The sequence below is a fragment of the Equus asinus genome, chromosome 21 (genome assembly GCF_041296235.1).
Source record: "Equus asinus isolate D_3611 breed Donkey chromosome 21, EquAss-T2T_v2, whole genome shotgun sequence".
Taxonomy (NCBI): Eukaryota; Metazoa; Chordata; class Mammalia; order Perissodactyla; family Equidae; genus Equus; species Equus asinus.
Genome location: NC_091810.1, coordinates 84,925,552 through 84,949,077, shown reverse-complemented (window position 1 = coordinate 84,949,077; position 23,526 = coordinate 84,925,552). Strand labels below are relative to the sequence as shown.

General features: G+C 39.0%; 1 protein-coding gene across 3 annotated transcripts in view; it reads left to right on the top strand.

The window, feature by feature from the left end:
• Positions 1 to 10,308, top strand: part of PIK3CB (phosphatidylinositol-4,5-bisphosphate 3-kinase catalytic subunit beta) — a 169,642-nt gene extending 159,334 nt beyond the window's left edge. For 2 of the 3 annotated variants that reach the window (XM_014852000.3, XM_044754229.2), the window contains exons 19-23: positions 1,933 to 2,100; positions 3,605 to 3,728; positions 7,076 to 7,221; positions 8,340 to 8,472; positions 8,864 to 10,308. In XM_014852000.3, the coding sequence (XP_014707486.2) occupies positions 1,933 to 2,100; positions 3,605 to 3,728; positions 7,076 to 7,221; positions 8,340 to 8,472; positions 8,864 to 9,001 (709 nt within the window). In that variant the 3' untranslated portion in view covers positions 9,002 to 10,308. The remainder of the gene's footprint in view (positions 1 to 1,932; positions 2,101 to 3,604; positions 3,729 to 7,075; positions 7,222 to 8,339; positions 8,473 to 8,863) is intronic. The other variant, XR_006517263.2, reaches the window with a different exon arrangement.
• Positions 10,309 to 23,526: the final 13,218 nt, after the last annotated feature.

Below are 23,526 nucleotides of genomic sequence, written 5' to 3'. Positions count from 1 at the left end.
CAACCAAAATGAGAAAGGATACTATTAGTATGTAAGGAACTCATTTAAGTCACTAAGGAAAATGTTTAAAAGCCCAATAAACAGGCAAAGGATGTGAATAGCTAATTCACAAAAGAAATTCTTCTTGGGGCCAGCCTAGGGGCATAGCGGTTAAAGTTTGGACGTTCTGCTTCTGCAGCTGGGGGTTCACTGGTTCACATCCCAGGTGCAGACCTACGCACCACTTGGCAAGCCATGCTGTGGCAGGTGTCCCACGTATAAAGCAGAGGAAGATGGGCACAGATGTTAGCTCAGGGCCAGTCTTCCTCAGCAAAAAGAGGAAGATTGGTGGCAGATGTTGGCTCAGGGCTAATCTTGCTCAAAACAAGAAAAAAGAAAGAAAGAAATTATTAACAAAAAATTCTTAAAATGGCTAAAAGAGATCTGAGAGTTTTTATTTTCACTGGGAATCATATAAATGCAAATGAAGCAAACTGCAACCTATCAATTTGGCAAAAATTGTTTTGCATAAGAAGCATTCTGTGAAGCCTCTATGTAGTTAGTGACTCTCGAAACTGTTTTAGGTTAAAAAGATAGTTTTAGAGGCACTCAGACCTAGCTTTAAGTCTTGGATCTTCCACTTGGTTAAATATGTAACTTTTTGCAAATTTCTTTTTCCTTATTTGTAAAATTTGGAATTTACCTTATAGAGATTTTGTTGTTAAATTTGTTTATTCATTCAAAAATATTTATTTAGTGCCTGCTTTGTGCCAGGCACATTCTCAGGCATTGAGGATATAGCAGGGAAGAAATCAGCCCTGCCTGATGGAACTTACATCCCAATGGTAGAGACAGACAATAATCAAATAAATAAAATGTCCAGGATGTTGGATAGTGTTGAGTGCTAGAGAGGAAAATAAAGCAGGGAAGAGATAGCAACTATTGTGTCACAGATAGTGTTGCAATTTTAAATAGGACGAGTCAGGAATTTCTCACTGAGATGGTGACATTTCAGCAGATTTCAAAGAGGTAAGGAAGTAAGCCCTGTAGATGTCTTGGGGAAGAATGTTTCAGGCAGAGAAAATAACATATATAAAGAAATGAGGGAGTATTGTGCCTGATATGTTTGAGGACTGGCAAGGAAGCCGCTGTAGTAGGAACAAAGTGGGCAAGGGGAGGGTCCTAGGAGAGGTGAAAGGGCACTAGATCGAAAGGCTTGTGGGCGATGGCAGGCATGCTGGCTGTCACTCTAAGGTGGGAAGCCGTTGCGGAAATTTTGATCAGGGGAGTGACATAACATGAGTATATTTTAAGTGAATTATGTTGCTGTTGTGTTTAGAACAGACTGTGATGTAGGGAGACTAGTTAGGAAACTTTAATAATTGAGTAAGGGTTGATGGTGACTTGGACTAGGGTGGGAGCAGAAGGAAGGGTGGAGGCAGAGAAGTACTTAGACTCTGTATACATTTTCAAGATAGGTAAATACCCACGCATGAGAGAAGAGTCAAAGATGACTTTCAGGTTGTGGGCTTGAACACATGGAAGGATGGAGTTGCTGTTAGCCAAGGTGATGTGTAAAGTGCTTCACCCACTATGTGGCACCTATTAGGTGCTCTGTAAAGGGTGGTTTCAAAATTTAGAGTAAAAATGAAAGACTTTCATCTGATGTGCTTCTGTCCACCTACACAAACAATAGAATATTTCACCAGAATAACTAGATAACAAATTATACGTTTAGATGGCACATTGGATTTTTAGTAAATTATCTGTTAGCCAAGAGATTTACTCCCTAATAGAAGGTAGAACTCATATTTTTCTGTATGACAATAATAAAATAATGGCAAGGGTATCAATAGTAATAAAACTTTCATAAAATCAAAGAAAAAACTCCATTAATGTCTCATTTTATGGATAATATACACATGTGACTATGCCCGTTTTTTTCCCTTTCAGGATGCTGCCTTATGGCTGTTTAGCAACAGGAGACCGCTCTGGCCTCATTGAAGTTGTGAGCACCTCTGAAACAATTGCTGACATTCAGCTGAACAGTAGCAATGTGGCTGCTGCAGCAGCCTTCAATAAAGATGCCCTTCTGAACTGGCTTAAAGAATACAATTCTGGGTTAGTTTATTTTGTTTGATTATCATTTTTCTGAACAAACAGTCAAATAACTGGGGTCGGCCTAGTGGCACAGTGGTTAAGTTTGCATGTTCTGCTTTGGTGGCCTGGGGTTCCTGGGCTCTGGTCCTGGGTGCAGACCTACACACCTCTCATCAAGCCAGGCTGTGGCAGTGTCCCACATACAAAAAAATAGAAGAAGATTGTCACAGAGTTAGCTCAGGGCCAATCTTCCTCACCAAAAACAAAAACCAAAAACAAAACCAAAAAACAGTCAAATAACTATAACAAATTCTAATTTTGCCAATTAGAATCATTAGTGTCCTAGAGGAAATATTAGTCTTATTTATTGCTTCGTTTCAGATTAGATCAAAATGACAAATAGCCCTTCCTAAAGTCTGTCAGGTAGTTAGCATTGAATTCTGCAGTTATCTAGATCAAATTTCAGAGGCCTACCGTAGATACAATCTAAGAATTTAAGTATTTTTTAAATAACATATAAATTTTTGTGTAAGTATATCAACTTCTGTAATTATGTGAATGTATGAACTTAAGTAAGTTTTCAGTAGGTTTTTAAAATAGAATTAAATGAGTTTGTAGTCTCTGATCTCTCCAAACTAAAAAATACAGTGCTAGAAATTGTGTTATTTATGGTTATTGTGTTGGAAAAGTCCTAATACATAGGAGATTAAGGAATTTCACAGTGAGGGGAAAACACTGTGTAAGTATTTTTGGCTGAAGACTTCAAAGTCAAACTTAAATTTTATCATTGGCAAAATCCAAGGACTTGTATGTGAGAATCAGTTTCCAAATTTTGATCTAAGGGCCTTGTCTCTAAAAGGTCTATATTACTCACTTCTGATTTTAAGTCAGTGATTTAAATGGTTGGAACTGCTGTACGTTGACTATTAAATGTGGAATTCTAATATGTTCCAAAGCTGAGGCCGGCCCGGTGGCGCACATTCCGCTTCGGCAGCCCGGGGTTTGCCGGTCCGGATCCCAGGTGCGGACATGGCACCACTTGGCAAGCCATTCTGTGGTTAAAGTAGAGGAAGATGGTCACGGATGTTAGCTCAGGGCCAGTCTTCCTCAGAAAAAAGAGGAGGATTGACAGCAGTTAGCTCAGGGCTTATCTTCCTCAAAAAAAAAAGGTATTAAAATGTTCCAAAGCCCCAGCGTCATCCAGCAAAACTGATGGTGCCCTCTCATTTCTGTGCATGTGAACCTGCCCCTCCCTCCTGAAACACAGCTCTCAGGACACAGCAGTTTGAATGGCGAGGTCCAGTTATCCGAGCTTTTGAGCCAGTCTGCCATCCCTCTCTGCCCTGCTCCTGTGATGATCATTCTCGCTCTTGGCTCATCCAGCATGTTCTGCTCATATGGTTTCGGCAACTCTGTGTTGCAGTTCTCCTCACAATTAAAAAGGAAACAGAAGTGTGAATTGCATCTCATCCTACACATTTGGAGGCTAAAAACCTTTGTTGCTTCTATTTTTCCTCTTGTTCAGGGATGACCTGGACCGAGCCATTGAAGAGTTTACCCTGTCCTGTGCCGGCTACTGTGTAGCTTCTTATGTCCTTGGAATTGGTGACAGACATAGCGACAACATCATGGTCAAAAAAACTGGCCAGGTGAGCTGTTCCCCAGAGTCGGCCAAGGCCCTCAGTGATGTTATTACTTATGTACAGCACAATCTCTTGTGAAACTCAGGCAGATTCTTTAATGAACCTCGGAATCATGTCTTTGTCTTTCCTTTTATGTTCTGCTCATTTCACATACTATCTGCTTCATATATTTATTGGTTTGTTTGCTTAAAGTTAGGTGATAAGCATTTATTTAAATGTTTAAAAAGTTATTGCAGTTAGTTAAAAGTCACCTATTCTTTCATTCTAAGAAATTGTATTTGGGACATATATGTACCTGAGAGGAGAAGGAGCAGATGATGTGCAGGATGTATTAGCTGTAAAGAAGATAGCTAATGCTAAAAAAAAAAAAAAGTGAAGATGAACCCCACTTGAGCCATTTTCTCTTTTAGAACATCAAGTCTAATTATATATGGGAGTAGGGAGAAATGGAGTATGAGTAATACCATTTTTGGGGTAACTAGAGAACTAGACTCGGATATTTATGAAGAAGTTCTTAGTTTTCAAATGAAAAGTTTCTCCTTTTTTGGAATGGCTTATATTTGTTTGTAAATGCTTTTATATGAAGCAAAGACAGATGAGGTATTTGGGATAATTTTTCAGTTTAGCCACCCTTGCAATTCCTTGCCACTAGAGATATTCCAGAGTGAAAATTTGGGGGTCACTGTGTAAGCTCTGGCTCTAGGTGAGACCCAGAGTTTTAAACTCCTGGGAGATCCAGGTAGTTCTGGCTTGGGGCTTTTAGAGTTGAACCTGTGTTCATACTGAAAGGATTCCCTCAGACTTCTTGTCAAATTGAACACATAGGTTTTTCTCCATTCTTTCCTGACACTCTTCTAATATATATTAAGGAATAAGAAATATATAAATCCAAGAAGTCAAAGATAATAGGAGAAGGGGCCACGGTGGGTGAAAGACATCAACAGATTTGGGGATGATAGATAACAAAATGGAAAAGCAGCAATGATTAGCATAGCTGAGTAAATGGAAACCTGCATACTTGTAGAGGGGTATGTCAGTCCAAGAAAAGCTCTGGAATCAGAGGCACTAGGTAAGGCTGAAGGTGGTGATAGGGGATGAGGATGCAAATAGGATTGATTGGCAGTTTACAAATGGAGCATTTAGGTGCTCAAGTCTCCTTCCCAACTCTGAGAAGGAAATAGAAGATTTACTCCCTGAAGAAACTGATTCTTCTGACTCAGGGACACCAGGTTCTGCAGAGGCTGAACCAAAGGTACCATATTAAAAATGGGCATGAAATGAAAATACTAAATGGTATGATCCTCAGCCACTTCTGCTTGCTTTGCTCACTAGAAACTGGGTGTGTATCCACACTCTCAGCAAGAGACTAGATGGTTTTTCTCAAGAGAATCTGAGTGGTTCTAGTGGAAAGACCTACAGATCCTGACAGTTGAGGTCTCTCCCTAGTCATTCTTCTAGTAAACCCACCAATCAACAATCCTGCTAGGTACACAGAATTTCCCTTCAACTTTTTAGTGACCCATTCTTAAGTATGAATGGTCGGCCAAGGATTAGCAGGTGCTTGAGGGGAGCCCCCACCGTGAAAGACGGAGACCAAAACAAGGAAAATGGGGAGAAAGAGAACTCTGGGAAAAGAAGTGTAACTGCAGTAAACAGAGGATGATTTAAAAAATCAAAACAAAAAGACATGGCATTTATGAAGTAATAATGGGATTTTATTTTTTAAAAACCAGAAAGTAGAATTCTTGGAAATTAAAAAAAGAAACAGAAAGTTAAAAGAGAAGTAATGTAAACTAAAGATCAGCTAATATTTATTGAACTCAACTTGTAGAAGGCACAGTTCTAAGTTCTTTAGTTAACTTCTTCAGTCTTCATGAAAACCTTGTAGTGGTAGCAGTATTCCCATTTACAGATGAGAAAATTGAAGTAATAGAGTGGACATACCAGGATTTAAATCCTGGCAGTTTGGCTCAGATTCTGTTTTTTAGCCACCATGCTATATATTGCCCTTTAATATCCCCCAAAGAACAAAATATCTGATAAATAGAAAAAAGAGGATCTAGAAATGGTAGAGAATCAGTCCAGGGAGGCTTACCACCAGCCTAATAGGAATTCCTGGAAGAAGTAACAGAGAATAGGAAGGGAAGGAACTTACCAAATAACATAAAATAATGTTTTATATTATATATAATAGCAAATAATATAAAAACATTTTCCAAAGCGGATGTTCACAAAATTCAGTAAAAAGAGCATAAAAGTTCCCTCATGGTGGATGAAAAGACACTAAAAGGCCCTCTGCCACGACATTTCAGTGCATCAAGCACAAAGAGATGGTCTTACAACCTTCCCAGAGACCGGGCAGGCCACACACCAGGGTTCAGGAGTCAGATTCGGCTTCTCAGTAGCAACATTGGAAACTATAAGACAGTGGAAGTTAGCCTTCATAAATACGAGAAAAAATGATTTCTAACCTAGAATTCTATAACCAAACTATCAGTCAAATGTAAAGGTGGAATAAAAACATTGTCAAACATACCAGTTCTCAAAAGTCATATCTCCTCTGCATTTTTTCTCAGGAGGCTGCCAGAATAAGGGCATCCACCAAAACAAGGGTCTACATTCATAGTTATAGTTCTCAACTGGGGTGCTTTTGCCCTCGGGACATTTCTCAGTGTCTGAAGACATTTCTGGTTGTCATAACTGGAGAGGGCTGTGTCTACTGGCATCTAATGGGTGTAGGCTAGGAATGCTGCTAAATATCTTACAGCATACAGGACAGAACCTCACAACAAAGAATTATGGGTCCCTAAATGTCAGCAGTGCCAATATTGAGAAACTCTGGTCTAAATCAAAAGAGAATATGATGTGGGACTCCAAATGGGAGAATAGTGAAGGGAGAGCCCAGGATGATGGTTCTGTGGCAGGCTAAGTATAAACCTACTGTTTAGAAAAATGGAGGCACATACCAGGAAAAACACATGAAAGAGCGGGGAGAAGTTACCTCTAAGTAGCAGCACTCAAGGTGGTGAGGGAGCTGGTGGGGCAAGGATGTCTTCTCTTTTTGTTATGTTTCTTTGTGTGTATGTTTATTATTTGGATGTATTTTTCTTTTTAAAGATTTGTCTTTCCCACAGGGTATATGCAGGTTAATGTCAGGGTTATTACTGAGTATAAAAGACCTAGGAATGTTAGAAACTCTCTCTTCCCAAGTGGCCTAGTAGGCTGTGAAAACAGAAGGGCTCAGATGAGGTGGGTGTAGTGCATGGGGGTCTAGGACTGCTGAGATCTTGCCTTTCTATTTGGAACTCACCAGAAAAACAAGGGAAATTAAATCCCTTTTTCCCCCCCCCCAGCTCTTCCACATTGACTTTGGACATATTCTTGGAAATTTCAAGTCTAAATTTGGCATTAAAAGGGAGCGAGTGCCTTTTATTCTTACCTATGATTTCATTCATGTGATTCAACAAGGAAAAACAGGAAACACAGAAAAGTTTGGCCGGTGAGTCTTGCCCTGTGTCAAAGGTCTGCACATCTAATGTTTCCTCATCTGATCAGCTGAACTGAGAGTCCAACTGATTTCTGAAATGAGGCATACTTAGATCTGAGAGATATTCAGTCTGCTAATAGGAGGTTTTTGGGGAGTTTGCCTGTCAGATCCACATTCTGGTTCTGAAATAGAGAAGAGAAACAGAATGCTAGAAATCTAAAATAAGTTACCGTGTTTTATTCCAGTAGTATACCACCTTTTACCTGTCTTAGAAAATTCTCTGAAATTAAGACGTTTGATAGTGAGATGCTGAGAGGGGCAGACATTTTGCTCTCATTCTGTGTGGAGTGCAGTAAGGGAGCTAGGGTTCAGGGACAGACTTTATAATCTCTGATCTATTCCTTGCTATTTGGATCTTTCAAAGTACATTACTTGTCTTCTTATCTTTATTTCTTCATCTTGGAATGGGGACAAGAATAATTCAATTTCAAGGCTATTATGATCATGAGAGAGATGTTATGTGCTGTGACCAACTCATACTATAGGCTTACCAAATAATTTCTGTTATTTCTGATTCTGCCAGGTTTCTGCAGAATATACCTCTGGGTCCGTTTTTCTCTTTGGCAAAATTAGGGAGATAGGATTGGGTGGTCCTCTTGAATGAGAGAGAGGGAAGGCAGATGACGGGGAGGCGTAATGCAAAAGCATTGACACTGATTTGGGGGACATTAAAGAAATTAATCTCTGGAGTCAGACCGTAAATCTAGAATCTAGAATTATGTTCAGAAATCCTCATGGATTATAATTATCACTTGTTTTATAATCATTTTTTGTGTCTTATAAGATATAAAAGCCTAGATTGTGTTATATTGCCTTTTATCTTAGAATTTCAATTTAGTTTTGTTTTTGAAAAGGATATGTGTGATTTTAGAGAGCATGACTTATTTTATGTAAATTTTAGTCATGGGACAATTTTCAAAGAAGTAAAAAATCAGAAATGAACCTTTAGTTCAGTAGAAATTTTCCAACTCTTATGGAAAGTCTAGATATGTCTCTCTTGTTTTCCTTTATGAAATTTACTATCTCCCCTCTAACATCATGCTTTTGGGATTTGCTGCATCAACTAAAAGGTTCCGCCAATGTTGTGAGGATGCGTATCTGATTTTACGACGACATGGGAATCTCTTCATCACTCTCTTTGCCCTGATGTTGACTGCAGGGCTTCCTGAGCTCACATCAGTCAAGGATATACAGTATCTTAAGGTACAAACCTCTTTTTTTGTATATTGGACTTTGTGGGCGTAGAGCTCAGCAATACCTGCCTATTTCATTCAGATGTTCAAAGGGAATGGCACAAAGTCATTTCCTGTGAGACAGTTCTTACCTGGGAGCAATAGTGGCAAGCAGCTGAGTAGTTATCTTGCAGTAATCATAAATTCATTTCATCTTCAGAAACCCTTTGGTAGAGGTCATATTATCACCCTACCTTGGTGTTCATTCTCCCTCCTGCAAACAGCATTTCAATGAGAAGATGAGGCACACTGCTGCATGGTGGCTGGGGAGGCATGGCTGAGCCAGCCTCCTGCAGACTTTGTTATTTGTATGTCACTACAGAGGATGTATAAAGTCTGATTTTCTTTTCCTTCATTTTTAGGACTCTCTTGCCCTAGGGAAGAGTGAAGAAGAAGCACTCAAGCAATTTAAGCAAAAATTTGATGAGGCACTCAGGGAAAGCTGGACTACTAAAGTAAACTGGATGGCCCACACAGTCCGGAAAGACTACCGATCTTAACGATCAGCCTTTGCTCCTAATGTATTTGTTGGTTTTGTTTAGTTTTCCTTTTGCACTTGCACTAAATTGTACGTGACCCTGCCAGAGATGTTATAAAGGGAATGGAATCCTGGAACTCAGAGTTAAATTAAGAACAAGGCATCCCACAGAACCTAATCTGAACACTCCCTCATGACCACCCTCTGCTTTTTGAATGCTTCCAAGATTCGTCATGAAAACTGTCAACATTATGGATAATCATTTTCTGCTGACTTTGCACGCCAAGGAATGCTACTAGAGATTGTTTTTTGTCTTTCTGTCTTTTTTTTTTTTTTTTTACTTGGTACTTGTCTGGAAAGGTGTAAATACTTCTTCATCATATTGTGACCAAGTGTTATCACTCAGCCAACTTATCCACACCTGGGGACAGGTGGCTGTTCTTACTTTCCAAATGAGGCTTAAAAGAAAGGTATCTTTCTTCCCTTTTTAAATTGTGTAAACTACAAATTATAATATAATTTGAAATTATGATTATTTTTCAAAAGAAATCTTTTAAATCTGTGGAAACATTAATTCTTTTGATATTTATCTACCACGATAGCATCATTGCAACCAGACTTGCTGAAAATCTGCTGGTGAGGCAAATATAATATATATGCTGCATATATATTTATAAAATTTCTAGTGGGAGTTCTATATAAAAAGATGTTTCTTTGGTTTTCTTCATCCTGTGTTTTAAAATTTTACAAAAAGCAGAGCTTTTTCCTTTGTTACTTTTTAGTTAACTATGTGATCCAGTTCTTCCAGCTGCTTCTGTAATGAGGCGCATATTAATAGTTTTTACATGGTATCTATGAGAGTTCACTTCATAGAGCATAATACTTGAGCAAACGTACCCAAAACAGAAAGCAAATGAAAAGGAAATTTTATGGAATAAACTCCAGATCTGAAATTCAGTATTTTAGTAAAATGCCAGCTGTTCTTACTATATTTATTAAAACTTGTGATAATGTGATTTTTCAAGGATATTCGTTCAAATTGAAATGGTTTCATGCCACATGGAATTCTTTAATTTATTTGTTGAGGTACCGTATATTTAGGGTGCTAGGTGGCAAATAATGTTAATATGTGCAATAGGAACTACTGGTTTGAATGTGTAAATGGATGCTCTTTCTGAGTACTGACAACATCCAGCAAAACTACTGCTTATTCTCCAAAGACTGTTGGGAGCTCTCAATCCTCAAAGACATGGGAAAGAGAACTGAGTATTTGCCCTGTGACTGAGTTTTCTATAGGAATTTTATTAAAGATTGTTTCATTCTGTTGTCCTCCTTGATGTTCTCAGTCAAATCAATGGGTGGGCTGGTTTGGCTGCTCTTGGGATGTGGGGGCCTCTTCTTTATAGGCAGCACAGGCCTTCGGACCTTGGCACTGGGACTCTAAGAAGTGGCCAAGTCGAGACTCACCAACCTCAGGAGCAGGCTAGGGCTCATGTCTCTTGCCTAACTTCTCTCCTTGCTTCCCTTCCCCATCAGGCATTGTAGGAGGCCTCTTGGAGTTTGGTGGGAACCGGAGGCAAGAGGGTGCCCTCATCAAGTTTCCATACCTCTGGGAGGTAACTTTAGGTCTGGGAGAATGCCCCCTCAGTTATTCAGTACCCAAGCCAAGGCCAGACCACTTGTTTCCAGAGCGCCACTGTTTCTGGAGAGGTCTCCTCAGCCTATAGGGGACCTTGGTAAATATGTACCAAATCAGTGAATGTGAATGTCTTTGAGAGCAAGAAAGGGAAGTGAACCTCCTCAGACCTTGCTGGACTTGAGCCAAGGATGGCTCTTGACACCCCCATCTGCTGTAGGCCCCCCAAAGATGCCACGGCACTGTGGTACAGTAGCCCTCAATAGCTGCTGAGCACTCCTAGCAGGTGGTCCCTGCATACTTGCTAAATTGCATGCCTCTGATTCTCAGAGACTCTGGCTAAGTCAGAGAGGAGGAAGTGGGAGGCAGAGGATAGCCAGCCTCTGGGATGGGTTAAGGGTTTGGGCTACAGGATCAGCTGCTTGCATGGAGGCTGGTTACCTAATGCGTTGGCTGTTAAGTGCTCCGGTCTACCAAAACACTTGGCTCCCTATCTTTTGGTCCTTTCCCAAGTTTCCCCAAAACAAGGTTTTGAAAACTCTGGACATTTCCATGCTTGAGGACAGCATCTGCTTCTCCCCCGGTCTAGGAAAACAAAGGATGAGTTTGTTGAACAAGTAACTCCTGAGTCTCCATTTCATGTTGATAGGCAGATCCTGGGATGCAGCAGCCAGAATTTACCATGCAGCTCTGCCTTTGTGATCCTTGAGTAAGGTATTTATTTTATTTCTCAGGGTCTGAGCTTCCTAGTTTGTAAAATGGGACTGATAATAACTGCTCCATTCACTTCTGTGGGGTGGGGAGAGGCTAGGTTAAGACTATGCATGGAAACGTGCTGAGTCCCAACTCAGAGGCAAACTCATTTCTTTCGCTGCTTCCTCCTCTTGAAGGCCACTGAAGGGAGGAATCTCAGGGAAGGAAAGCCCTTCCAGAGCTCTGTCTCTGTCACCTGTCTGGGGAGACCCCTCCAGTGCATTTTCAGTTCTGCCTTGTTCAGCCCATAGCCTTGACTGTCAGCACCAGACCTCAGCCAGGCAGCCAGTAATGCAGGTGTCATTTGTCTGCAGAAGGTGAAAGATTGGTCCATGGGGTGGAAAACAGAGAGGTACTGGGCCATGTGACCCTGACTATTGTGGGCTGGGCAGCTCTTAGAAAGGAGCAGGCAGGGGGTGGGATTTCTTGGAGGAGAGGGTCTCAGAGCTGAGTTCTCAAGGACAGATATGAGGTAGGTGAAGGGATGATGGAAGGGCAGACTAGGCATGAAGGTGCAACATATATATGAAGGCCTGGAGGTGAGAAAAAGCAGGATTCGTGGGCATTAAAGGCTCAACAATTGTTTCTTTCCACCTGCCTCTTCCCCTTCCTCCACTCCAGAATGCTGCTTCACTTCTCGGGGATCCAGGTAGGATCTAAACACCAGTCCTGTCATCCTGTAGCCTCTTCCTCTTTTAGTATCTGTGGCCGTTATAATTATCCCCTTTTCTGATGACAGAAAAACTTTCTATCACCTTCTGGATTACTCTCCTCTAAAATGTATAACTAATGGATTTTTGGAATTCATGATTCCTTTCCACTTTTAACAAAGCCCAGATTCAACACTCAGCAAAGTTTGACCTCTCAAACCCTCCGTACCTTCCTCTCTTCTCCCTTTTTTTATTGTGAAAAATGGCACATAGAGAAAAGTGCATAAAACAATAACTCATATAAATGACATCAGTATATTATAGAGCAAACACCCAGGTAACCACACCACAGGTCAAGAAAGGACATTGCCAGCACCTCAGAAGCCCCACAACTTACCCTTCCTGGTCAGGACTCCCTCCGTCTCTGCCAAGGTAATCACTCTCTCTTCTTTTATGGCAATCATCTATTTCCCTACTTGAGAGTTAACTGCCTATTTTTTGGGTCAGGCATCTCTCACTCAACATTGTGTTTTTAAGATTCAGCCACACCGTTGCATGTATCTCCAATTCATTCTGTATCACCATTGTATAGTATTCCATGTTGTGGATATCTCATAATTTGTATGTTCTTTCTACCGTTGGGACATATACAGGTTGTTTCTAGTTTGAGGCTATTACAAATGATGCTGCTATGGTAATTATAACTTATGCGCTGGTTTGCATATGTAAATATTTCTTTGGATGTGTATATTTAAGATTAAAATCAATGGATTATAGGATTATGCATATCTTTATTTTGACTAAGTAATGCTAAAATAAGTAGTACCAATTTATTCTTACTCCAATACTTACTTCTTGTTGCTCCACATTCTCACCAATACCCAGTTAACCAACATTTAAAAAATTTTAGCCATTCTGGTATGTAGTCAACTAATTTGCATTTCAAAATTAGTAATGAGATTAAGTTGCTTTTTCATATTTGTTTTTGGCCATTTGGATTTTCTCCTTTGTGAAATGCCTGCTAAAGTCCTTTGTCCATTTATGTGGTTACACGTCATTTTGGTTTTTTGTTTTGTTTTTATGTGAAATTCTATATAATTTTGTATACAAGCCTTTTTGTCAGTCAAAGTTGAAAACGTCTTTTCCAGTCAGTGTGACGTTCTCATTCTCATAATGGTTTCCTCTAATAACATAAGAGCTTAATTTTAATGTCAAATTTATCATTATTTTCCTTTATGGCTAATATCCCCTGTGTATTATTTAAATGAAATGTTTCCCTATCCCAGGGTCATGAAGATACTCTGCTAGATTATCCTCTAAAAGCTTTATTTTTACCTATTCCATTTAGATCTATAATCTACATGGAATTGCTTTTTATAAATAGTGTGAAGTGCGAGTCAGATTTTGTTTTTTCCCATGTGGGCACCAGTTGCCCCAGTATCTTTCATTGTAAAGATAATCGTTCCTCACTGTTGTATTTCTTTGTCATAAACCAAGTGTCCATATGTGCATGAGTTCCTTTCTGGACTCTAGAAAATACCCAGTAGATTTCATCTGCCTATTTTTCTTCTAATTTACTTATTTATCAAACTCACATAGCACTTAGTTTGTGCTAGGCACACATCTAAACTGTATATATTTAGTCCTTATAATAATCTTATGTAATAGGGACAGCTGTTCTTCCCCAATTTACACATGAGAAAACTGAGGCACAGCTTAAGTAATTTGTCCACAGTCACAAAGTGGGAGCCAGTATTCAAACTAAGGGGGTCTGCCTTAAGTGTCCATGATCTTTACTTACAATTACCAATGATGCCTCAGTATACGTTTCAGAATCTGCTTGCTGAGATCCACAAAAAGAAACCTAAGGAAATTTTGAATGGGATTGCATTAAATTATAGATTAGGTTGAGGCAAATTGACATCTTCAGAATATTGACTCTTCCAACCTATGACAATGGAGTATCCTTTATTTAGATGCTCTTTAATTTATATCCACAGTGATTTCTCGTTTTCTTTGTAGAATCTTGTGTATCTTTTGTTAGATTCCTGGGTAAGTGACTTTAAGTTTCATTGTTGCCAATCTGTGGCAGTGGTTGTCAAAATGTGGTCCTCTGACTAGGAGTGTTAGCATCACCTGGGAACTGATTAGAAATGCAAATTATTGAGCGCCACCCCGGGCTTATGGAATCTGAAACTCTGGAGATGGAATCCAGCACCCTGTGTTTTGATAAAGTTTTAACTAAAGTTTCAGAGCGATCGATAGAAATACAATTGACATTTGTATTTAGCAGACTTAGTAAACATTGTTATTAATCCTATTTATAGAAATTATTTTGATTTTGCTTATATCATCTACAAACAATTATAGCTTTATTTTTTTCTTTCTATTCCCTTCAACATTTTTTTGTTTTTCTCACCCTTCTGCACTGGTTACGAATTCCAATAAAAGGTTGAATAGAAGCAAGAGTCAACCTTTTTCTGATCTCAAAGGGAAAGTTTTCAATATTAAGTATGGTAAATTTGCTCTGGAATCTGGTTTTTTACCAGATTAAGGAAGCATGCTTCTATTCCCAAGGGATTTTTTAAAAAAATCGTGAAAGGATGCTGAATTTTATGAAATTATTGATATGTCATCTTGACAGGATAAGTTATCTTGACTGATGTTGATACATTAAACCAAGTTAACATTCCTGGAATGAGTGCAACTTGTGACATATTCTCTTTTTTATATGTTGCTGGACTCGATTGCCAGCAGTTCATTTGGGATTTTTGTATCTATTTTCATCAATGGGATTGGATTAGCCCATAAATTTCTTTTAAGGTCTGTGTCAGGTTGTGTTATCAAGGTTTTTGTGACCTTATAACACACGTAACATTGGCATTATTTCGTACTTAAAAGTTTGATAGAATTTTGCCAGTGACTGTATGAGGTATGGATTTCATTTCTTTACTAGCTAGAGGAATATTCAGACTTTTGTTTCTTCCTGCATCTGTCTAGTGAGTTGTAATTTTCTAGGAATGTGTCCATTTCATCTACATTTTCAAATTTATTTTTATAAAGTAAACAATGTGTTAAGAGTTTGTTAATGTTGCAGGATCAGTAGTGACATCCTCTTTTTCTTTCTTGGTATTGGTTAACGCCTTCTCTATTGATTAGTCGCACCAGGTTTTTAATTGTATTGATCTTTACAAAGAATCAGCCTTTGGCTTTTTTGATTCTCTGTTCTATGTTTGTTTTCTACTCTCCTTTTATCCTTATTATTTCCTTTCTTCTACTTTATTTGGATTTATTTCACTGTTATTCCCCCCTCCAGTTTTATAAGATGGTTGCTTAGCTGGTCAATTTTAGCCTTTATAATAGCCATATTTATCTGCATCCCATAAGTTTTGATATGAAGTCTTTTCATCACCATTAAGTACAAAATATTTTCTAATTTCCATTTTGATTTCTTCATGACCTTCTGGTTATTTAGAAATATATTTGTTAGTTTCTAAATCACGTGGATTTTCTCATTGCTGTTTTGTTGTTGATTTCTAGATTGATTGCATGGCATTCAGAGAATATGTTTTGTATGATTTCAATTCTTTCAAATTTGTGGGACTTACAAATCTTCAGTGTGTGCATGAAAAAAATTCATATTCTGCAGTTAGTAGATTGTGTTCTACATATGTTCATTAGATCAATTCTCCTAATTGTGTTGCTTCAATTTCTGTATCTTTACTGAGTTTTTGCCTAGCATTTATAAGACAGAGAAGTTAAAATATCCCACTATGATTTTGGATTTGCTGGTTCTAGTTATGTTAATTTTTATTTTGTAGAGTTTGAGGCAATATTATTAGGTACATACAAATTTAGAATTGATTTATATCCCTGGTGAACTGAACCATTTTTTAAAAAATTATTTTAAAGTGTTCTCTGTGTTTCTGGTAATGCTTTTTGCCTTACTCTCTACTTTAACTGTTATTAATATAGTTATACCAGCTTTCCTTTGGTTGGTGTTTGCATGGTGTACTTTTTTCTTTCAATGTTTTGGAGTCCTTATGTTATAAATGTTTCTCTTGTAAAAAGCATATAGTTGGATTTTTCTTTTTTTAAAAAAAATCCATTCTGAGGGGCTGGCCCCATGGCCAAGTGGTTAAGTTTGCACAGTCTGCTGCAGGCGGCCCAGTGTTTCGTTGGTTCGAATCCTGGGCGCGGACATGACACTGCTCATCAAACCACACTGAGGCAGCGTCCCACATGCCACAACTAGAAGGACCCACAACGAAGAATATACAATTATGTACTGGGGGGCTTTGGGGAGAAAAAGGAAAAAAATAAAATCTTAAAAAAAAATCCATTCTGACAATCTTTACCTATTAATTGAAATATTTAGTCAATTTACATTTAGTGTAATTCCATCTACTTGAGGTTAAGTGAACCATATTGCTATATAGTTTTATTTTTCCTAGCCTTCCTTTCTGTGTTCTTTTTCCCATCATTTTTATTTATGGTTTTAATGGAATTCTAAAATAATTTTCCTATTAATTTGGAAATCATACACTCTTCTACCATTTTTTATTGATTACACCAGATTACAACTGCATACTAGATTTATCCGGGTCTAATGTTAACTGATACTTTTATCGTCTTCCCAGACAATGTAAGAACCTTGGAACTCTTTAAATATGTTTACTTCTCTCCCAACCTGTATGCTATTGTTGTTGGATTTTAATTCTATATCAATATTAAATCCCACAAGAAAGTATTATTTTATACAGCCACTGTTCATTTAGATATATATACATTTTTTACTGTTATCATTGCTTTTCATCTTTTTTCCTGCATTTTCAAGTTTTCATCTGGGATCATTTTTTCTTAGACCAGAGAGCACCCTTTCATATTTCTTCTAGTTGTTCTACTCTTGAGTAATTCCCTCAACTCTGTTTGCCTGATAATAAATGGTAGTTTTACTGGGTACAGAAATTTAGGTTGGTAGTTACTTATTTCAGCACTTGGAAGGGATTTTTCCATTGTCTTTTTGTTTCTATTATTTCTATTGAAAAGTTAACATTATAGTGTGTTTTTTTTCCACTGGTTACTTTTAAAGATTTTCTGTTTGTCTTTAGTTTTTAGCAGTTTTACTGTGATATACCCAGGGGTGGTTTTTTTTGTATTCTTCCTGCTTGGTGTCTGCAGAGCTTCTTGAATCTATAGCTTGCTACCTTTCATCATTTGGAAAATGCTCTTCAAATCTGCTTCTGCATAATTCTCTCCTTTTGTAACTCCAGTTACACATATTTGACCTTTAACTATGTTGTCTATATTTATTACTCTGTTCTCTATATCTTTTTGTATTTTTCCCTCTAGATAATTTCTTTTCACCTATTTTACAGTTTACTGTTTCTCTGATTTTGAGTTATTAATTTCATTATTGTATTTTTTAATTCTGTACTTTGTATTTGGTTCTTTTTGAATTCTGCTATGTCTTTTTAAATTTTCCTATTCCCTCTGAAATTCTGAGTTGTCTTTTATTACCTTGAACATTTTATATATAGTTATGTTTAGCTCTACATCTAATGAACTCTGAATCTGCAGCCCCTGTGAGTCTGTTTCTATTGTTGGTTATTTCTGCTTCACCCATGTATGTTGCCCTATCTCATTTGCTTGTGTATTTATTTATGTTGGATGGTCATATCCAAGATAACTCTAATATCAAGAATAGATCGATTCTCTGTTTATTCTTATTTCTTAAGTTATGCTCTTTGGGGTCCCAGCCGAAAATGTGGGAGTTTTGCTGGAGTCCCCCAAGATTGGCATTCCTGGACCCCAAGTTTAGCTTTGCAGCTATGCAAGACTATCAAGGGCTGGCCTGGTGGCACAGTAGTTAAGTTCGCACATTCCACTTCTCAGTGGTCTGGGGTTTGCCGGTTCAGATCCTGGGTGTGCACATGGCACCGCTTGGCAAAAAGCCATGCTGTGGTGGGCGTCCCATGTATAAAGTAGAGGAAGATGGGCATGGATGTTAGCTCAGGCCAGTCTTCCTCGGCAAAAAAAAGGAGGATTGGCAGTAGTTAGCTCAGGGCTAATCTTCCTCAAAAAAAAAAAAGAACACTATCAGAAGTTCTGCTCAGACTCTTGACCTTCTGTTGTGGAATCAGTAAACATTCCCAGGGTTAAATGGTTCCAAATACCTGGCTCCCCTCTCTGGGCTTCCATCTTCTCCTACACCGTGGCATGGAAATTCATCACTGCCTTTTTAGCTTTCTGGTGCCTTCAAGAAGATGTATTTTATATTTTGACCCATTCTTTTAGTGGTCATTAGCAGGAGAGTTGTCAGCATTATCTTTTCCATCTTTACTCCTTCCCCTGCTAACTCTTCACCCACTTTAATATGGCTTCTGGCTTCATTGAGACGGATCTTGTTAATTTTGTCACCAACATCCTGAGTGTTCCCAAGTCTAATGGACACTGTTCAGTTCTCGTGCTTCTCATCTTCTCAGCAGCAAGTTGACATAGTTAACTATTTCTGTTTTACAATACTTTCTACATCTTAGGATTTTCTACCATCTCAAAACACTCCTTTACTAACACTTTCTTCTCTGTCCAATCTGTTTTTCCTTTGTACCTTTCTTATAAAAAATTTGCATAAATGTGGTAAGTGCTTAGTTATTAAAAGTGAAATCTTATTTTTTCTCTTGAATTTTGATTGGTTAACCCCCCCCCCATCATCAACCTTATTCCCCATTCCCACTAGGTAGCTCATGTTACCTGTTTGTAACCTTCCATATTTCTCTCTATGCTTGTATAAGCACATACAGGGGGAAAAAAGAGGCATGCACACATATATTATAGACTGTGTCTGTCTTTTTTTTTTTTTTTTTTACAAAATTGGTCTATATTATACCCAAGTTTCTGCAAGCTGCTTTTCTCTTACTCAAAAATATCTCACGGAAATCTCTCCAGTTCATCTTCTGAATGGTTGGATTGTAGTTCATGGCATATGTTAATTTATTCAATCATTTCTTTGTAGATGGGCATTCACAATTTCCAGGTTTTTTTCCCCACTATGAACAATGCTACAATAAACATCCTTGTGTATATATATCCTTATCCTTATATACTGATACTGATGGCTCTGTTTTTATGGGATAGATTCCCAAGAGAAGAGTGTGTGTGTGTGTGTGTGTCTAGGGGTGGGGTGTTATGTTTTTAAAAGCTTTATTGTAAGTGCACTTTAAAATCTTTATCAAAATTTAACATTTGTACAAAACATAACATACAAAAAGGTAAAAATCATATAGATATATGGCTTCATTAATTTTCACAATGTGAGCACATCTTTGTAACCAGCACCAGATCAAAAATAGAAAATTACCATCATCCCAGAAATTCCTCTCATGTGCCTAGTTGCTAACTCCCCCCTAAGTGAGCATTATGGACTTCTAAGACTGTTTATTAGTTTCAACTTTATATAAATGGAATTTTTAATTTAATAAATGTCAGATTGCTTTCCTAAAAACTTAAAATATTTATTTTCACCACCAAAACATTTAAGGGGTACCCTTTCTTGCACATCTCAGACAGTAACTTGTCATTGCTCTTTTTAGGTTTTGTTGCTGTTTTCATTATTAAAATAATCTCTAACTACAAATTAATTTGAGCATTTCAAAATCTATTTATTAGCTGTTTGGATTTCCTTATCTGTAGATAGCCTATTCATATCCTTTATCCATTTTACAATTTTGTGTGTGTGAGAGGAAGATTCACCACTGCCAATCCTCCTCTTTTCTGCTTGAGGAAGATTAGCCCTGAGCTAACATCTGTGCCAATCTTCCTCTACTTTGTATGTAGGATGCCGCCACAGCATGGCTGATGAGTGGAGTAGGTCCGCACCCGGGATCCGAACCTGTGAACCCCAGGCTGCCAAAGCAGAGTGTGTAGAACTTTAACCACATAGTTACTGGGCTAGTGCCCAATTTTTAAGAGCTCTTTATATATATGTTGACCCTTGTCATCTACATTACATATATTTTCCCCAAATCTATTGTTTGTATATTGCCTTTGTTTATGGTATCTTTTACCATATGACTTTAAAATTTCTAGATAGTCAAATATGTCTTGTCTTTTGTTTTACAGCTTCAGTATTTCCTTCCTTAATGAAGATCTCCCTTGCCCTTAGCCAGTCTCAAACGCTGTAGCTCTTCATGGTTTAATCTTCCACTCTCTTCTTGTTTTTCTCTACAAGCTCCCTAGTTGATGTTATCCATTCCCATTGCTTTAAATTTCCTCTATATGCTGACGATGCCCACATGTGTATCTCCAGCCAAGACCTCTCCTCTGAGCTGCGGTAATGTGAGTCTCACCGCCTACCAGCTGTGAGGGGCTTGCTAGGTCCTGGGGGATACTCGGCATGAGGTCCCCACCCTCAGGGCTCACTGGAGGAAGTAGATATTGTGTTCAAGTCAAGGGATGACTGGGAGCGTTGTTGATCTAGTGCATGTTTTTACCCACTACAAGGCAAAGGCTACCGTCAAAGGAATGATTTTAGTTGTGGAATGTATGTAGAACTACTACAAATTGATTAGAAAATGTCAACTCAATAGAAAAACAGGCAAAAGAAATGAAAATGTAATTCTTGGCAAAGGAAACCTGAATGGCCAATAAACATGTTAAGACATTCAACTTCACTAGTAATCAGAGAAAATAAAATTATGATGAGATAACTATATTTTAAAAACCATCAAACTGGCAAAGCTTTAAAATCCTGACTAATCAAATGTTGAAGATCTGAGGAAAGAACTGTCCTGGGTGGTCAGAGTTTATAATGGTGCAGCCACCTTCTAGAGCAATTTGGCAAACATCTGCTAACACTGAAGATGCACATACCCTCTGATTTAGCAGTTCACTGCTGACTAGACCTCTCACAGTGCCTCTCGATCTTTGACGTACATACAAATCACCATGGGGTCTTGTTAAAACGCACTCAGGTTCTGTAGGCCTGGGGAAGGACCTGAGATTCTTAATTTCTAACAAGCTCCTAGGTGACATCATTGCTGCTGGTCCAGGGACACACTTTAAATACCAAGGCCCAAGAGAAACTCTTGAGCATATCCTCAAGGGGCATACGCGAAGATGTTCATTAGAGCACTGGTGGTACTAATGATCCTCTGGAAACCACCGAGGCGTGTGGATGGCTACATTCGTGTGGGTGAATGCAAGAGTTACGGGAACTGGAGTTAGACATACCAACCTAGGTGAGTCTCTCAAACTGCTGAGTGGGGAAAAAGCAAGTTGCAAAAAGGATATGTAGAATATGATATTTAAAATTTAAAATAATACTGTATATTGTTTAGGGATACATACCTATATAGAAAAACAATACAGACTTGCATGGGAATGATGAACATGAAATTCACAACAGTTATTACTTGGGCAAGAGAGGAGAATGGGAACAGGGAGGTCCATGGCACTTCAGTTGTCCTCTACTGCTTTAAACTGGGTGATGGGTACATCCAGTTAAATAATACAACTGTTATTTTCTATTTTTCGTATGTCTGAAACAAACAATCAAAACAAAATAGCCTCATTTTTTAAGATGGGGAAACAGAGGCTCAAGAACTTAACCTGCTCTGCCAAACTTCAAGCCCAGGCTGTACTCCTCCCACACTGCCATGCTGCTTTGAATTAACAGAACAAAACAAGGGTTCACCAGTCAAAGGCAAGGCTGCATTCCCAAGGGTGGGTCTCACAAAGACCCAACAAACCGTGTCCCCAAGTGTTTGCTGAGGTACCTGACACACACTGGAAAGCACATGTTTTGACCTCTAATAACTAGATTTCAAAACAAAGTGCCTGAAATTAATGGCTTTGCTTTTGGACATGGCACAAAACCCTTTTTTACCAGATAAAATATGTCCATTAAAAGAAGCCCTTTATTCAAGAGAAATGAAAACAAACCACAACACTCAAACCCTTGAAAACAAACCCAAATGTGAGTTTTACACGCTTCAGCAGAGTTCCCCTTAGCGCCTCTCCCCGTCTTCCAGGGGCAATGAAGCAGAGCTGGGGGGTGGAACGGGAGAGAGGAGAACGGCAGAGGGAGAGTTTCTGTAAAGGTAGTCTGCTGACCTGCCGGGTGGGAAGACTTCAAAATAAAAAGATGTTGCAGGAAGCAAGTAGTCAAGGCGAATTTTCATACGCTCTCTCTGCCATCAAGCACGTTGCCTGCCTGGCCTAGGCCTGTCTGAGCCATCTTCTCTCTGCTGTCCTGCCCCTCAGTTGCTCTTTCCTGGTGGTAGAACCTGGTTGTGCCTCTGTTCAGCCCCAAATCTCTTAGAAATATGTTAGTGGCAGGGAGATGGTAGTAAAGGGCATGGGTTTTAGTGTCAGGAAAACCTGGGTTTAAAATCTTGCCTATGCCAGTACTGAGCAACTCACTAAACTTGAGACAAAGTATCCAGGCCAGTGCTGTCTAAGAGAACTTGGTACGAGGATGGAAATGTTCTGTATCTGCACTGTCCAATATGGTAGCCACTAGCCTGTGACTACTGAGCACTTGAAATGTGGTTAGCGTGATAGAGGAATTGAATTTTTCATAGTATTTAATTCTAATTAATTTAACTTAGCCACATGACTAATGGCTACCCCATTGGACAGAGAAAGTCTAGAAAATGGAGGATTACGTGATAATAGATATGAAATACTCCAATAAAAGACTCTACTATTGAACCATATCCTGCCCTGAAAGACCTTCAGACAAGAGTACTGAAACCAACGATCTCGGGCACTTACCGTACTGACTTGGCATCTCTGCGAGTCTGCCTGGGTGGGCATGCTTTAGTCAAAGAGCACTGACACTGGTGCTATTTCCAGACAGAAGAATGCAGCTCTGACTTTTTTTGTTTTTGCTGAGGAAGATCAGCCGTGAGCTAACATCTGTTACATTGGAGGAACAATCTTCCTCCATTTTATACATGGGCTGCCACCACAGAATGCCTGACGAGTGTAGGTCTGTACCAAGGATCTGAACCCGCAAATCTGGGCTGCCGAAGCAGAGTGCGCAGAACTTAACCACTACGCCACGGGGCCGGCCCCCAGCCCTGCCTTTTTTTTTTTTTTTTTTTTTTTAAAGATTTTATTTTTTCCTTTTTCTCCCCAAAGCCCCTCCGGGGCATAGTTGTATATTCTTCGATGTGGGTCCTTCTAGTTGTGGCATGTGGGACGCTGCCTCAGCGTGGTTTGATGAGCAGTGTCATGTCCGCGCCCAGGATTCGAACCAACGAAACATTGGGCCGCCTGCAGCAGAGCGCGAACTTAACCGCTCGCCCACGGGGCCAGCCCCCCCAGCCCTGCCTTTTTAAACATGCCTGAGGATGCAGCTGTGCAGTCTTGGTAGAGGTTTGCTTCTTCCTCTTGTTTTTCTTGTCCTCACCATGCTGATTACACAAAACAACTACATCTTCGGAAACCCATTTTTAATTAAATTCTTATGTGTCACTACTTGACATTTCCTTAATACTAAAT